The sequence below is a fragment of the Grampus griseus genome (genome assembly GCF_964374135.1).
Source record: "Grampus griseus genome assembly, chromosome: 9".
Taxonomy (NCBI): domain Eukaryota; kingdom Metazoa; phylum Chordata; class Mammalia; order Artiodactyla; family Delphinidae; genus Grampus; species Grampus griseus.
In genome coordinates this window covers 52,350,645-52,369,395 of record NC_139003.1, presented here as the reverse complement: position 1 = coordinate 52,369,395, position 18,751 = coordinate 52,350,645, and the positions used below count along the sequence as shown (strand labels likewise).

At 38.9% G+C, this 18,751-nt stretch overlaps 1 protein-coding gene across 1 annotated transcript in view; it reads right to left on the bottom strand.

The window, feature by feature from the left end:
- The window catches only part of ZNF804B (zinc finger protein 804B), a gene marked incomplete at both ends in the record, with an annotated part of 496,853 nt that extends 479,935 nt beyond the window's left edge, over positions 1-16,918 (bottom strand). The window contains one exon of the mRNA XM_082662415.1: positions 16,811-16,918. Within this exon, the coding sequence (XP_082518541.1) occupies positions 16,811-16,918 (108 nt within the window). The remainder of the gene's footprint in view (positions 1-16,810) is intronic.
- Between the last annotated feature and the right edge of the window lie 1,833 nt (positions 16,919-18,751).

Here is an 18,751-nt window from a genome sequence, read left to right as displayed (position 1 = left end):
AGATGTGATTAAAACTAAGGACCTTGAGATGAGGAGAGGGGCCTGAATTATCCAAGTGGGCCCAATCTAATCCCATAAGTCCTTTAAAGTACAGAGTTTTTTTCCAGCTACAGAGAATCAGAGAGATGGCAGCAGGAGAACTTGCTGGCTTTGAACATAGAGATGCGAAGCCATGAGCCAACGAACATAGGCAAATTCTAGAAGCTGGAAGAGACAAAGAAATGGGCTGTCCTTTAAATCCTCCTGAAAGAAAGCAGCCCTACCTACACCTTGATTTTAGCCCAGCAAGACCTCTTTGGGAATTCTGACCTACAGACCTGAATAATAATAAATTTGTGTTGTTTGAAGCCACTAAGTTTGTGGTAATTTGTTACAGCAGCAATAGGAACCTAATATCCATAAGGTCTAGGCTGAACATAAATATCCTTCGGATTTCTATATAACAGATAAAACATAATTTCCTCTATTATTTAATGCCTCTCCCTCTTACTTTCTGCAATCTTGAAGAAAGTGGTGTAACTGCAGTGCTCGGTATTTCTCTGTTGGCAATCAGTTCTATCCTCATCATTCCTCTCTCCTTGGGGACTGGAACCCATAAACTGTGCATCCCAGAGCTCCTTGCCAGCTGGTTTCTGGTTAGGTCTGCCAATGGGAAGACTGGTGTCAGAGTGGAAGTGAGGAAAAAGAAAGAAAGCCATGATTTTCCTTCTTCGGCTTGTCCAGCCACCTTGGCACTTAGCGCTCACGGGTTCTGGTACTGGTGGCGGCAGCACCAGACAACTGCTGGCCTCTGCAGTAGCAGCACAGTGGTGCCAGCAGCCTCCAGTTGTAGGCACCAGCCACTCAGGCAACAAATCCACCAGCCCCAGTGGGACTGCAAGCTGTTGGATGACTGCAGAGCAGTGGTGAGGTGGTGGCAGAAGCAGCATCACCACCAGAGTAAGGCTTGTAGGGTTTAGGTACCACTTTCTCCTTTGCTCCTCCAACCCTAGAGGCCGCAGCGATTTCCTGCAGTTATTAACCTCTGGGTAATAGCATCTTCCCCTTTTCTCTCCCTCAGCCTTTTCAACACATTTGTAAACAATTCCTTGCATTGCTTCCCTCTGTTTGAAAAGCTGAGAATGGTTCTGTTATCCTGACTAGACAGATACAAATGCTTTTTTGCATCATAAAGTGGCAAATGAAACAAAATGACTGAATATTTTCCGAGCAGAATGTATGTGCACAAAAGTTTATACCTACACATGGACCTTAATATTTGCTCATAATGTGAACATAGGTGTAACATATACAATCCTCAGTTACCTAGTATGTCCTCACTTCAAATATTTTACTATTAAAGCAGGTTGTTATTGGGGAGAGAAAAATACATGATTGGTTCCCTAGAATTTTCAAAGGCAGTGAAATAAAGATATTTAAACACGGTAAGAGGGTGAATACTTATCATCACAAAGTTAGCAGTTTTAGATTAAATATCTATCTGTATGGAAAGGAAGAGAAAAATTCCTTCCACATGGCAGCAAGATCATAAAAACAATTTATCTGCTTAACTCAATTCGCTTTGACAAAAACAGGACAAATGGAAAAGCCACTTCAAATGTATCCTTGTCTTGAATTAAAGGTGTATCAGGAAAGTAGGGCACAGTGAGCATTTTCATTGTGAAAGTTGTGAAAACCCGGGGTTTCTTTTTGCAAGTGTTGCGTTAAACAGAAAGCTAACCGGCCCCCACGCCTATACTTGTCCTCCAAGAAAACACAACTACGGTAAAGAGCCATCTTAAAGTACCATCCAAAGCAGCAACAGTTTCAACAATTTGATACAAGTGCTAAGTTTGCAGTAGGTGCTTAGAACACTTTAAGGGGTCAAGGAAACCTGTTTGTAACAGAACAATCCACGTGCTGCAGGAGTAACAGAACAATCCACGTGCTCCAGGAGGAACCATCGACTGTCTTCATTTCACGCTTACTATGCACCAGAAAATCTGCTAAGCACTTAGCATCCATTTGCTCACGCACATCTTCCAATGGCCCCATAAGGCGAGTAGCATCACCAATGAACAAGCTGTAGCTCTTAGTACTGAAGTAGTCATACAACTAGTTAGAGCTGGAGTCAGAGGTCAAACCAGTTCAGTCCAACTCAAATCTATATGCTTAACCACTTCTCTATACTTAATATATGAAGGGAAAATATCCATGCTCTCACCTTAAAAGTGTAGGGGTGGAGGAGTAAATGCATAAAACAAGGGAAAGTATGTAGATAGACGGCACCGTAAAGCCCTCCTCACATCATGGTTTTTTTATTTTAAATTTTTGATATAAAAACATGCAACCTTTGTCACCATACAACACTAGAAGGGATACATTTTTAGTGGCATTTCAGAGATCCAGAGAGGTACCTCATCTAAAGAAGTTACTATTACCTTGGGTCTTCAATGTTATTATATTAATGGTGTCTAATACCTTCTGAGAAAATTTTCCTAACAAAGACAAAATGAGTTTTTATAATTGATTCAAAACATTCTAAAAACCCTCCATTTTCTTTTGCTTTCTGGATACAAATGTTATCTACCCTTAAAGCAAGAAAACCCTCATTCGGCCAGACCACCCCCGGTTACCCTAAAACATCAAAGAGGAGTATTTTGAGTGAAACTTAAATCATAATATCATTCTTGTGTGCAGATCTATAAAGTTAATTCTCAATTCTTCTCTCTTTATACAGCCTAGGGTTTTTTTTTGTTTGTTTGTTTGTTTTTGCGGTACGTGGGCCTCTCACTGTTGTGGCCTCTCCCGTTGTGGAGCACAGGCTCCGGACGCGCAGGCTCAGCAGCCATGGCTCACGGGCCCAGCCGCTCTGCGGCATGTGGGATCTTCCCGGACCGGGGCACGAACCCGTGTCCCCTGCATCGGCAGGCGGACTCTTAACCACTGCGCCACCAGGGAAGCCCTATACAGCCTAGTTTTAATGGACTTACACAGGAAACTAAGATTAATGATGATTCAACTCCAGTACTCTTATTTTCTTGTTTATAAATCATTTCTGATTTTTGTTTGTAACAATAGCAGAAAAAGCCATGGTTTCCTCCTATCTCACACAACCCACAGGAAGTAATTAGAAGTACTCATGCCAGGACCACAGACTGTTTACTTCTGTACTAAGATTAAAAGCCATATTTCTACCTGAGATGGTTTCCTTATTTCGTTGTTACATAGCCTACAGGAGCAGACGTGGTTGACCCTTACCTGCCAGTCCTGCCTTGTCTTGTACCCCCTCAGTCCCTCAGCCCACACGCAAATCCCAGGCCTGGGAGTCTTTCTCTGGGTCCTGCCTCAAGGCTCTGTGTCAGGATAATTCCTATTCATTCTTCATGTCTCAAATTAGCCATCATTTACTCTGGGAATTTTTCCATGGTCCTAGCACTAGGAGGGTTATCCCTCTTTAGAATCAGTTACTTTTTCTTCAGAAGAACTTGTATATTTATAACTAGGGGTATTGTGAAATAAACATCTGTTTACTGCCTATCTTCATTCTCTGTCTGTAGTCTCCACTGGGAGAGATACCAACCATGTCGATTGTGTTTACCTCACTATCATCAGCACCTTGGACAGTGCCCAACAAGTAGTAAGGGCCCCAAATCATTTGTGAAAACTTAGGATCTGAACTCCATCAGCTTCAAGGCAGAGCTATAACTGCCCTGAGAATTTTCCACTGGGAACCCGGGGTGACAGGTGTGTATATCTTCCAAGCAGGATAGCATAGACCTCTTCCAACCAGGGCCCTTTAGGTCCTCCTCGTTCTCTTGGGGCCTTCCTCTTGGTGATCTCCACTCTCTAGGAGCCCCTAAAGCCCTTCCAAAGCTGAACTTTGAAGTAAGACTCATCTTCACTGCTCCCTTCCTATGCTTTCATTTCCTCGGTGGTCTCCTTCTTTTTCTTTTAGGGACCTAACACCTGAGGTATTAGGTTATGAGAAGAATCTTTTCCAGGTTCTTTATTCACATCAAAGACTAAATCAGTAGCAGGATGAAGAGATGTTTCTTATGTATATTTGCAGTTAGCAGCATCTAAATTGAAACGTCTGGCATCGGCCACTAAGAACAGAAGATTCTCCAAAGAATAGAGACAGGACCTTCTCTATGGGGGTGGCCAACCATGCCTCCCCCACATACAGAACCTCAAGGGAAAGGGAGGCACTCAGGCCCTCACACCACCACATGAAGCCCTGTCTAGTGCTCTGATGCTTTCTCTCTTCTAGGGACTATGTCTACCACATCCCTTCATCCCTCAGCTGATTAGACTTTCAGTGCTGGCCTTGTAGGCTACATCCCACAATAATGTCAGCAGGATCACAGGAACCCTGACTTCAATTGCTGTCATTTCCTTGGTCAGCTGAAGTTTAAAAAAAAGAAAATTTTACTAAGATCCAAAGGAAAACAAAACAAAAGGACAAAATGATAAAGCCTAGAGATAAAAGTTTAGAATTGTCTAGGTCAAAATTACTTTTAAACTCTGACCTAAGTGCTCAGTGCCATGGGCCAACTGAACCACATTCTCTGCTCATCCATTTCAGATGCTCCCCCCCACCTTCTTTCTTCTGCTTTATCCAAAGGAGTTTGGTCACTTACCAAAGCTGGTAGGTAGAACTACTTCCCAGGAGTATTTGGTGCATGAAAAATATATCTTCTTTTCCCATAGTGTGATTTATCTTTCAGTTTTGCTACATGGCCAATAAGGGTTGGGCAAATAGCAGACCCTTACAATACTTGTTAAATATGATTGGATGAATAAGTGAATGAATGACTTTGACTCCTCAATTGAAATGTTCTTCTGTTTTCAATTCTAGAAATCTTAGGCTTCTCCCAGACCAGGCTCCTCTATCTAGATTTCTGTCCCACACATTGGCTATTTCCCATCAACTCTAAAGTCTCCTCAGGGACTCAGCTCAGGAAAAAACTTGAGCTTCCTCGAGCTTATTCACGAAGGTGTTCTGAAATCCCAAAGTCACCTTAAAAACTGCAAACTTAGAGTGAAAGTAATATCTAATCAATGTCTAGTGATGGAATTAACTGGCAATGTGTCAAATAGTTAATTGAGTTACTCTGCATAAGATATATGCATTTTAATTATGTTTTGGAAACAGCGGATACTTACCCTTCATGGTCCATCTAAGTGGTATTCAAATCAAAAAGCTACAGGGCTTATGCCCAGATGTGTCTTCCCTGCCCAGCATTCTTGCCCAGATACAGAGGAAAAGGAGGAGGCTTTCACTATCCAAGAGCTTCTCTCCCCCACCTTTAGGAGCCTTTTACCTAGCTCCTAAGATCTCCTTTGAACAAAGAATACATGGAAAAATAAAACAACAACTACAGCAACATGAAAACCACTGGTTAAACATTAGTGACTTGTTTCCAAACAGACGGGTAAGAAACCGTGAGGTTGAAGGTCCTTCCATACTTCATCACACCCAGTGCTCATCACAGTCAGAAACTGAACCTTAGAACTAGTCTTATATTCATGACTTAATGAAGAATTTAAAACTTTATGTTCCCAAATTTTTGTCACACAAGTAGATCAGAAGTTGTATTCCAGTTACTGTCTACTGGATCTAATTCTAGGATCTGCAGATTAAGTGATGCTTATATACTATATAAGTCCACGTAAGACCACTCCCTATGAATATGTTTATGCCAATTATAATTTTTCTCCAGTTATGTGTTCTCACCTATTCTGTTCCTTGTGGAAAACTGATTTTCTCTATCACTTTCAGGGGTGGAGTCTATTCTGATGATCACAAAGGACGGAACTGAGTGTGATTTTTTAAAAAAATTTACAGCAAAGTGACACTGTTGGAAGGAACACATAAAGGAAAATGTACTGCAGTTTATTACTTTTCCTTTATAATGTAATTTCACAAATCTTCCTTCTATAATCATAAGAAAGCATCATCAGTGATCGTCACTAAAACTTCTTCCAGCAACATAATGCAGAACTCTTGAACTCATACCATGTAGCATATGGATATTGGAAGACGAGCATTACATTTGATTGAAAATACGCGATCAGTTCTTTAAACATATTTAAATTCATTTAATTTAGGATTGATTAATATAAGCATTGTTTGGGTTTTATCTATAATCTCCTTGGCAATAATCCTGTTTCCATAGTAACACAAACTTGTATTTTACCTTTGTGCGTGCGTGTGAAATTTTAACAACTTTTGCAATAAAGTTTACACATCATTTGCACATAACTTTCATTTTTTATGAGAGTTCCAAGCTAGAGGTTTCTTTCTTTTAATCATTTACTATTTTTCCACTAAATACATAATTCACATCTCCCCTCGAATAACGAAAACTCAACAGAGCCATTCCTAACGACTCTCAAGAGATATCGAAATCTACATGATGGTCAGATCTTTGCATTTCAACATGTACAATTAAGGGAAAGATAATGAAATACTTCACAAATGTCACCTTGGATATAATCCCTGTGCTGTATTAGCATAAATCCATTCATACTTACCAAATCAGTATTCTTTTTTTGGGAGATAATTATATATTTATAAAGCATTCTTATTTAAAGTTACAAAAGAAATGGTGATTTTACAACAGGGGAAATAATTACAAGAAATTCCGATTTTATTACATGCTGTGAAAAACAAAAATGATCCAATTTTAGCTGACTATGGATTTGTTGAAGTCAAGTAATAAGAAGCCTGGTTCAAGAACACTAGATCATAAAGAAAAAGTATATCATCATCATGAACAGGAAAGTAAAAGGGACATAAATGTAATTATCTTCTTTTGTTCATTTGTTTCAACTAGTTAAGTTAGCTGTGTTCAGTCAAAGTGAAGTAGGACAGTAAGCAGATGAAACATTGTCTAGTTACCTATCCCCACCCAAAAAGAGGGCCTTGCTGTCAGTTGAGCTGCAAGTGCATATGTTTTTTACTACATCCTTTTTAATATCATTTTAAAAAAAAAAGGCAGTTTATAATCTGGCGTTAGGACAATAGTTGCCTTTGGGTTGGGTGGTGCTTGGTAAGGGGCACGCCTGGGGCTACCAGGAAGTTGTAATATTCTATACTACATCTGAGGCATTAAAAAGCTGTACACTTATGATTTGTGACAATTTATATATTATATTATACTTCAGTACAAAAGTTAAAAAGTAACTTTCCATTTAGATACCACTATGTCTAGAATAGAAAATGGTGAAGATTTCATGAAATTATAATTTCAACTCATCCCATCACTTTTTATTTATAACTAGCTTTTTTTGCCCCCTAGGAAATGTTCAGATATCTAAATCAAAGACTAAACAAACTAAGAAAGATAGCATTAAAATGTGCCTTTAAAATGATCTGGTTTTGTGTTCTTAAGTTTATCTTCTGTATAAATGATGTATATAGTGTAAAAGGGAACTATCTGGAAAAAGTAGACATGATTTGAAAGTGTGGATGATATTTGTCTAAATATATGAAAATATTTTATTGAGTTTACCACGTTTCAAGAATATAAGAAACATCAGTATATTGTACTTCAAAACATCTATCACATTAAAAAGTGTAATCAAGCATTTTGAGTTGTACAAAGTTCAATTAATATATAAGAAAATAAAGCAAGTGATGTACATGGAAGAAGGTTAGTTAGTTCTCACAAATTTTTCAGTCCTTTAATGAAAAATCACTAACTCTCTCTGAATAGTTGAAAGGATGTTAACACTGAAGAGGTTGTAGATCAATCCTTTTGCTTCCAAAGGGCATGCTGAGGACCAGTGAGTGAATGGAAGGAGGCAGAGACATTTGGGGAGGGCAGAGGAGACATAGCATTAATTATACTAGTCTCACTAGAGGATCAATCACGTTGGTGAGCAGAGAGGTCCCCTACCACTGGAAATGTTCACCCATGTTAAGAGTAGTTGTGTTCGTTTCCTATGGCTTCTCTGACAAATTACCACAAACTTTCTGGCTTAAAAGACAACAAATTTATTATCTTATAGTCCATTAAGTCAGAAGTCTTACTAAGCTAAAATCAAGGTGTTAGCACGGCTGTGATTTTTCTGGAGGCTCTATGGGAAAATCGATTTACTTGCCTTTTCTAGCTTCAAGAGGTCGTAAGCATTCCTTGGCTTGTGGCCCCTTCCTTTATCTTCAAAAGCCAGCAGCACAGCATCTCAAAGCTCTCTCTCTCTGGCTCTGACACTTCTGCCTCCCTCTTATAAAGGTCCTTGTGATTCCACTGAGCTCACCTGCATAATCCAGGAAAACCTTCTCAACGTCTTAATTTAGTCACATCTGTACAGTCCCTTTTGCTATGTAAGTTAACAGAGTCAAGGGTGTTGAGGATTATAATGTGGACATTTTTGGGAAGTCATTATTCTGCTATCATAGTGCTATATTAAAATATATACAGGGGGAGGCTAAACCAGATTGCTAAGAGTCCTTTCAATGTTTATATCCACTAAATAAGACAAAGAAGTCAAATATTTGTTAACAACTGTAGCAAAAGAAACTGACCATACAAAAGACCTGATTCTCTCCACTCTGGAGACTATTACTATCTTTCTGTATGTCCACTGGAGATGGCTGGATATTTTAGCTAAAGTTCATTGTTCAGAAGAAGTTCAAGCTTCTTTTGTGAACAGTGACCATATCCTGACTAATCCAAGACAAAAAAAGTACTAGCAAAACCTTGCTGGAAAGTGTGTGACTGATAAGTTGGAGAGGGTTGGCAATTATGCAATAACCACCCTGTAGCTGCTCCAGGATGGTGCTTTCTCAAGGGATACAGTGGCCAGTGATCAGGAAATTATTGTCTCTTTTTCAAAAGAAAGAAAAATGAGAGTGAGAAAAGGAGAAATGGTGTGTGAACCACTATTTTTCCTCCTTACGACACACTCCTAAATAGGAAGGGAATGGTCAAGTTCCTAACTTGTAATTCGTTTCACATAAGCTATTAAATATGTGCCAATGAAAAATATGGCTTGACTAACTCAGGTATGAATTTCATCCATTTATATATAGCCAATCTTCAGCCTCTTGTGGCCTTTAACAAAAGATGTTCAGAAACGGTTACACGGAATAAAGCACTCTGCAATTGGGAATAATAGGAAGTATTAAATTATACTTGAGGCAACTGACCACAGGATCTTGGTAGAATTGAAAGTAAGAAGGATCACCATGAAAACAGTGGCCACTTAATCCAGTAGAACAGTTTGCATTCTAAAAGATTCTGACTAACTACTTGGGAAAAAAATTCTCTAAGGAAAAGTTTTCTTCTTGGAGCTACCAGCAGGAACAAAGGGAACATATTTATACCAGTTAAATTTCTATTGAAATCCTTTTGTTTTCTATTGAAATCAATAATAAACCAGAAGCTGTGCTTAGCTCTGGGGATATAAGGACAATGGCAAACACAACCCCAAGGATCTCACATCTCATGGCAAAATGGAGACCAATAAACAAACACAATTCAGTGATTATCAAGGCAAGCAATGGATGTGACTAGAGCCTGAAAAAGAAGCACCTGACCCACGAGACAAGGGAACTTCGTGTAGACTCACATGAGGACCCAACTCTTTAATTAAGTCTGAAAGAATATATAAGATATGTCCCAAAAAATGATGGCAAAAAGAGGATTTGTAGCAGACAGAACAGCATAGGCAATGACATAAAGGTCTATAAACACCCATCACAGTCAAGAGCTTTGAGTAGCTCAGTATGGCTGGACCATAGGATCAGGTGGGAGAAAAGAGTTAAAGCTGAAGAGGTAGGTGGGGGCTAGATCATGAAGACTCTTAGATATCACCCAAGGACTATGAACATGTTCAGATACTAAGAAAATACGTAGTATGGACACCTCTTTGTCTCTTGACTTCACATTTAGATGAAGCAAATCAACAGGGAGGGTCAGATTTCAGTGAGCCTCCTCCATCCCCTCCGTCATTCAATAAGGCGTTCAATAGTTATCTTCTCTTTAGAATCTGGTATTTATATCATTCACAAAGAGGAAATGCATATCACCTTTGCTTGCCAAGGAACATGTTAGGGAATATAATTATTCATAGCAAAATGGAGATCTGAAAAGGACACATGTGGGGGGAAATTGACGGTATTTTTCTGTTGCTGGGAGGTAACACGAGACAAATGAAGTGCTGTGTAATAGCTGTGAGAAAGAGGGCAGGGGAAGAACACTGGTAGGAGGTGGGTTCTGAATGGAGATATGGGGGAAGCTCTAAATTCTGAGCTAGAGATGAATGTTACGTGTGGATGGTGGACAGAGAAGGAACCTGCAGGCTTGGGTGGGGCAGCAGACAGAACGGGGTGTCTCTCACCATTTGCAGGGGCCTGTGCCTCTGGAGTTCGAAGTATATGCCATCATTTATACAGGAACCAAAAAAGATGCTGGAAAAAAACAGTGACCATGCTAATGAAAGGAATAAGGATCAATGGCAAGAAGAATAACGGGGAGGGAAAAGACTGTTTAGAAAAACAAAATAAATTGGCAGTACGCGTTTCAAAATAAACTATGTTCTGCCTCTTACACCCACACAAAAGTGAAAGCAAACTTGCCAAAAGGAATCTGCCAATTCTCAAAGCAAAAAATTGGCAGCCCTAATTATATTTGCTACAAATGAACAAAATGCATCCTCTCCGGGAATCACGCTCAAGACTGTCCAGTCTAAAATCCTGAGCAGCATCCCTAGAGTTGGAGGGTCTATATTTTATTATTTATTTATAGCCTGCTTGCTTTCACAGCAGACCTAAGTCATCTAAAATAAACTTTATACGTTAAAACAATAAATATAAATTTAAAAGAATGAAAGTCATGGAAAATAAAATTAAAATAAGAGCTAGACCGGGAATAGGAGATGAGTAGGGGTGAGGACATCATGCTGTTTTGAAGGCCAACGTCAATCCCCATCACGTGTGAAGCACACATTTGTCTCTGGGTTTCCCAACAGCCAAAGAAGAAAGGAAAGATAGTTAGCTCTATAGCTTTCTTTATATGTGAAGGAAAATTACACTGTCAGTTTTTTAGAAGCTAACATTTAAATTTTAGGTATCAAATTTGAATGAAAGAAGCATTTAGTTCAATGCATGTTATCAGGGGTCCATTTCGGGAAAAGTAGGATCATTAGTGAATATTTTTAAAATCCCTTTCCATTTTAAATACTGTATAATATTCCTTTGCATTTTTTGTCTTCAATAAGCTAACAATGTCTTAGTTACAACTGAGAATGCTGTCTAACTATGGAGTAATTCATCTTTCCACAGTTTCTTTTCACGTCCAATAAGTATTTCCAATGCAAGAGAGACTCTGGAACTCGGTGATTTATATATTCCTATTATCATCATAACTCTACACTGCATGAGAACATATCAAATATTTAATTTCTCTCTCTAGACCTTATCCACTAAGTAAGCCTGATTTACAAAATCTGTCTACAAAAGGCTGCCACCTGTCATTTTATAGGAATTACCTGGAACACTATATTTGTTAAAACCAAAAGACATTTTCAAACAAAGTAGCATTTTTATTTCAATTTTGATTCAAATTATTTTCTACAAAATATGTACATATGTACTAAAGAATTATTCTGCCAATGTGTATTTTGACAAACCAAATTCATACTGAAATGCACTTCATAAAGTTATTCAAAATATATATTACTCTTCTTGATCTTTGCTCCCAGTACAGCCTTAATCCTACTGACATCTCAAACCCTATTAATATTTAACACATGGAAAGTATGTATCTTAGTGCATATACATTATATAACAAAGATTTCACAGTTACAACTAAGGCTAATTTTTTAAAAAAAACTACAAATGATTAAGTTCTATGCTAAATACCATCCCCGTTTAGCCTACACATGATGAAAATACATTTTATTTTGTTTCCAAAATATAGGGCAGAAACCTAAAATACAGTTTATCTTAATTGTAAGTCTAAAAGAAACAAATCAAGAGACTGACTCGTCAAATTTTAATTGTGAAATAAATGTAGTATGAGCTAATAAAGTCACACATTATAGCACTCAAATACTTACTGGACTCTTCTTATCATGAAAACCTTCTGAAGTTACAGAAACATAAATTAAGTCCTAGAAAGTTGAGACTTACTTTGGAAAGCATAATGCCAACTACAAGTTTCCGAAATCAGTTAGCTGGGGGAGAGAAGAAATGGGTTGAAGAGGCAACTAGAGGACAGGAGACTGCTTAATACAATACTTGACATAAAGAAAACATGCATTGTAAGAATTGTAACTGAGTCTTCTTTACTGAAAACATCTGAAAGTTTCAACATAAAAGGCAGTATATGTATTCATGAATTAAAGAAGAGGAGGCAGGTGCCTTCTCTACGGGAGAGCATATCTTCATAATCATATTTGGTACATGAAAAGTGCATCAGTTTGAGAGCATTTTTGGATGTGTTTAACATGTACTTATTAAGCATAAGTGAAATACATGCAATTATTATAGGCATTAGAAAAAAGAGCAAGGTTATAACTGCACTCATTTCCTCATAAGGGATTCTCTGAATAGATACATCCTCAAGGTAATTAATCTTTTCTAGAACTTCTTTCAGTTATACATATACACTGATAATTTTTAAAAGAGAACTTTATAGAATCTTTTAGTCCATTTAAAATGCTTGTTTGTATGCCACCTCCTTCAATTAGGTAATTTAGTCAGATATATAACTTAGAATAAGATCACTAAACAAAACAAAATAACAAGTAAACAACAACATCCAAGGACCCTGATCTGTTGCTGAGATGAAAATCCCAAGAATTTCCTTCACATCAAATATTTCAGAGGAAGACAACAGACATTCCCAGAAACAGATATTCCTGGTGTCTATCTATAGTGTTCCCAGGAATAAGCACTTCTTAAGAAGTATCACTCTAATAAGCTAACCATGTACCACAGAAAAAATATAAAAAAATGATTATCATTAACATTTAATCACTACATATCCTGAATGATAGTCTTAATACTGACCACACACAGATTAAATAAACTATAACAAACCACACTTGTCTCTAAATTTGAGATGATATTTTACATTACTTAAGATAACTAAGAATCTATTCAAATATATTTTTGACACTACAAGAGGATATTACTTGTTTATTTGAATTCAAACATGGTGGTAAAAGAACTTTTAAGTTCCTGGATTGTAAGTTTTACCTTTAACATATCTGACAGTAAAGATTATAACGTAATATATAGGTAACTTCCTATACTTGAGCACTGGTAACAATGTGTGTATCTACATCTCTATCTATGTGTAAATACACGCGCATGTGTGTATGATTTTTAAAGTCATCATTCATTCATATTATAGATTTGGAATATGGTGGGGGATAAATAACCTAAAATGTGGGAGGGTATAAATTTACTTTCTAAAATTGAAGACTTACCAATAAGCACTATGCAATACTCTCTGTCACTTTTCTTTAATCTATCCCTGGATTTAAAGTAACATAAACTAACTCAAATCAATTATTCACATCCTAATTAGGATGAAAAGCAATAAGCTATTTTTTTCATACCAAGTCACCAAAAAGAAGAGAGATGTAACAGATAAGACATTTGCATGTTTTCACTTTGAAGATAGGAACTGCATTTCACTCTAGGATTTTCAGTTCACTGATCTGTGAAAACTGTTTGGGAAAACAATGCTTTATTTATTTCTCAAGTATCCCATTGAGTATTTACTACAAGAGTTCCATATAATGATTCAATGTTTTCTAAATGAAATTCTTTGAAATAAAAGTGTATATAAATATAATCATTGCCTTTTTTACTGTTAGTTTAATATCACGTGTTCAGATTCTACAGACGTGATTTGAACATGACAAATTATACAATTGCTTTAAATATATACCTGAAGAATTATAAGACACTGACATGTTAAATTCATATTACCCAGGTGTATTTATATCAGAACTACCAAAGAAGAAACTCATTATAGGAAAAAAGAAGTGTGGTTTTTCTCCATTCTATAAGAAAGTTACAAAATAGTCTTATTCAATAACTGTGTTATGCGCTACTTTTAAACAGCTCTACTAAAGCAGAAAAGTATGGATTAAAATAGGCAGAACACTCAGATTGAAAAAGTAAGAATCAAAGTTGAGATCATTGTAGAATTTAGTGAAAATGAGTTAAATCAGTGAGTCATACCCCAATCCATAATCCCAGATAAACTGAGTTTCAGTGACTGGAAATAACTAAGTCATTGACATAGAGGTCAATCTGAGGCCATTCTGGGAACTAAGTCTGGAAAAAAATTACTGTCAGAGTAGATATATAGTTTAATAAAAAATAAATGACTGTATACTATGGATCTGTGAGTTTAATATTTGTACTGATTAAAAAAATCAATAAACTTATGTTAACCTGAAAGTAACTTGGGGGGGGTGTATTTCTGAATATTAAAAGAAAATGATGTATAACCAGCTTTCAGTTTTATGCTTTGCAACTCATTAATGAAGAAGGCAAATATAAACTCATCTGGACCAGGGAACTATTACTTAAATTCTCAAGGGTCTATGGTCCAGAAGATAGCGACCTATTTCAATTTAAGGAGAAAGACTAAATGTTATGCAATGTGAATGCATTTCTGACTTAACAACCTGCCCGTGACAGAGAATGAATGAACATCAATTTTCACATACTGCTCATCTCATGTGAGAAACTTTTCAAACCTTGAAAAAGTCATTCGAATTCCATAGCAAAATGTAAAAGAAGACAAAATAAATCAGGTTTAGGAAATACCTACGCAGACTAATTCAGATATTTTAAAATGATGCAAATGTAATTTAAGTACAGTCAAATGTGTAAACATTGGAGAGAACAGCCCAGTGAATCAAAGTGTGGAACCTAGGTAAAAGTAAACGAATCAGTATTTTAGTGAAAACCAGCCCAATAATGAATAAGAATAGCGTCCTGTGGGTGTGAGCCTCTGGTCAGCCAGCAGGGCCATGTGGGTTATGGGCTGTCTTCTTACATCCACATTCATATGTCCAGTCCCTATGGGGTCACTCAGGCCCCTGGGAGATGAAGGAGCATAATGGGGCGGCAGGGGTGCGGGGTGGGAGGCAGGCAGGACACCTTTTGACCTTGTGACAGAAATTCCCTCTGCAAACCCTATAGATTTTGGAAGATTAACACCACGTTCTAACTAACTTAAATGAAACCAAACAATGTAAGAACTATGAAGTAATTCTCCCTTTACACTGTGAATGATTAAGGCACATACCCTGTAATGCACTACCCAATTCAGATTTCCACAACCAGAGAGGGTCTGGCAAGACAGCCACAGAGCTTATCAAAGGGTGGAAAAATAATCTATGAGAAAGATGGAACATTCTCGGGTTTCGAGATGAAATGAGCTTAAAGAAAAATTTGAAGAATTTAAGACTGCTCTAAGGAAGATTCTGACAGCATGGGTTGTTAAACATTAAGGTGGTTTGCTGAGACTGCGGAAATTCTGATCCTGAGAATCTTTAAAAATAGGAAAGATTCAGACCAGCTGCTCAGAAAGATTGAATGTGGGCTTTATGCATCTAAAACCCTTCAAGACGCTTCTAACCCTGTGAATTTAATTGTAAATGCCCATATAAACAGTATATTCCATCTTACACTTTTAATTCAATACTAAATAGTTGCAGGGGGTTTGCAATGACCTACTTTGTACAGTACATGAAAGCATGTGAGGCAATAGTTTTTCACAATTAGGAGTCCTAGTGATATCTCTGGGTACCTGCACTTTCTGATTTCAGATTTTTCATGCAAATCACATATAGCCCTTAATCACAGGTTTTTATAATATATTGCAGTTTTGAATAATTCATGCCGGTGAAACATTAAACCATGATGGAGAGAACCGAAAAATGAATAAATAAAAATCAGACACCTTCAATTTTCCCTTTATATCATACAAAACTTAAAGTACTAGTTTTCACCTTACACTAGAAAAATCGTTCTTTAAGTTTAGACCCTTAGTCACTTACTAAAAATCCAAAACTTTAAAAAATAAATCATGACTTTTTTTTCTTGAAACACATTTGAATCCTTTAAAAAAAAATGATTTATAGTATGTACTAAGGGATGAACTGACAATATACTGAAGTCATAGATTCTGGTCAAAATCATTTAACAAAAAATACTTACATCAAATAGTAAACTAAATTGAATAGTTTACTAAGTTAAATAGCAGTCACTCAAATTTGCACATGAATACATCTGTATATAGTACAAAAAACTGTCTAATTCATATTTTCACAAAGAACTCTTTGGCTTTCCCTGAAGAACCTACATAGTGAAGCATTAGACTTCATCCTATCGGGATCCAACACTTTTCCTTTTGCCCGGACCCTGATGCAAAATGTTTAGAGTTTATTTTCTTATAAAGTAAATGCAGCATTATTAAACTAATCCCAACTGATGACTTCATGAAGTATGGTTATAAAGTGCCACTAAAACTTTCTATACTGACCAAATCAGCAGATTCATAACTTGACACAGCACACAGGAGCTACCTTCACAAGCCTGCACTTAAATGCATTCAGTAAATATTTGCATACCTAGCACTATAGATGCTAATGACTGTGTTGAAAATACACATGTAAACACACACCCCTCACTGTGTAACAGTCTGTCAATAAACTGTCTAAACAGACACAATATACCTACGGGCAAGGTAGCTTATCCATCACCCCCTCATTGTGCCAGGACAATATCTCTTTCTGTTTATATTGATTTTGAACGTGTGTGTGTGTGTGTGTGCGCGCAGGTTACCAGAGAGGGAGATCCGTTCTTGCAGAGGGGCCCTCTGAAGACTCCTTTAATGCCCCGGTAGTGCCCATTGCTGAGATGTCTCGAACTGATGACCAGGTAACAAGCCATGTGGGTTCCGGGCGGGAGGTGTAGAGTCTCAACTCCTCACCAGGCGACCAGCCGTGGAAATGTGGGCTGGTTTTTCAGCAGCAACAGTGACTGCCACCTCCGGAGAAGAAGCGGCCAGCAGTAAGCAGGGGACGCTGCAGCCGCGCGTCCCCGCTCCTCGCCCAGCGCCGGGCTCCTGCTGCCGGCAGCAGCTGCTCTGACAGCGGCGACAGCGGCAGCCACAGAGCACTTAGGTGACCCGACGAGCCAGTCCACATGCTGCTCTGGCCAGGTGGCTGCTCAGCCGCGGACGGCGATATATATAATTTTAAGGACAACTTCCTGGGTCCGCTAGGGAATCAGCAAGTCCTCCTCTCTTTCCCTCCCGCCCCCGCCTTCTCACCCAGTGCGCGCGCAGGGGATGCTCAGGCGCGGGCGCCCAGCGTCTGGCCCGAGCGTCCGCGGCCCTGCGGTGCCGCGAATCAGCAGCAGCAGCCTGTGCCGGGAGAGTGGCTGGGGGTCCTCGGAGCGCCAGATCGCTGCCCCCCTCTGCAGTGGCGGGGAAGGGGGCGGGGGAGGCGACGGGGCAGGCTGGGGTGAGAGCTGAGAACTGGGGACGCGGAGACTTGTGAGTGGGAGCTGTTAGCGCGACGGCTCGGAGCCACCCGGGAGGCGAGGGGCACGCCCGTGGCTCGGCGTGGAGGTGACAGCTGCTGCGGCTGCTGCGGCGGCTGCGGCGGCTGGAGGCTCTCCGGGCTGCGGGACGCGAAGCCCCAGCATCCCGCCATCAGCCGCCCTGGCCCCCTGGTCCCTCCACCCGGTCTCTGGGCCAACTTTGCACTGTGCTGCGGCGGGCGGGATGACGGGAGGGCGCGGTGGAGGAGGTGCGCAAGAGGAGAGCCTTCTCTTTACCGTCACTCCCGGCTCGCCTTCAGCATTTCTTCCGTACTCCGGCTGACAGCGCCGCAGGGGAAGCAACAGCTCCCCAGCGAGCTGTAAAGGTGTGCTGTACAGCCCCAAACAGGGCAGACAGATGAGGCGCGCTAGAGTGGGTAGTGGATGGAGGAGGAAGCAAGTTTTAGATAGAAAACTTGCGTAAGGAATAAGATGAAACATGTATACTTGTGCCTATCTTTTTTCCTATCTATCATCTATCTATCCTTTTATCATCTATTTCCAGAGTTATAAACATTTGCTTCCAAGTCTTTCTGTTTCCTTAAAGAGGCAGATAGTTTTGGTCTATATAGGACATTTGTGTCTTCACAACCCCCAACAGTTACCCTTCAGAAGTGTTGTTTTTAATGGACTTTATGTCATTTACTGCAAATAAAGCCACCAGGGAGTGAGCTGCACTGAGAATTAAAGACGTGCAGAAATGTGCTCTGAAAGAAGGAAGCCCTCACAGCTGACCTTACAGGGTTGAGTGTAACCTCTCTCACCCCCTCACCTGGTCTGTGCTGGGAGAAGATGAAAGGTCACCTCCCTTCTTTTGCTTTAGCACTGGAATTAATTTCAGTCCTCTCCCCAGTTTTCTCTTCTAACACAATCCTCATTTGCATCCTGGTTGACACTGAGGACCTCTCACAAATGATAGAAACCAGTAAATGAAAGCACGTAATTAGAATTCTCCTATTCAGGCAACTCATAAAACTCTTAAGCAAAAAATAGTCCAATGAATACAATTTTTGTAACTACCCAATAAAGGCTTGACTCTCTGTTTACATTATTACAATAGCTTATATCCTTAATATTTTAAAGGTTTTAGATTGTCCTTTTCAAGTGTTTTTTTAAAGTGTTTACATACCAGAAAGTGTCTTAGTATATAAGGTGAAAGTGTCAATTTCTTGCAAATTT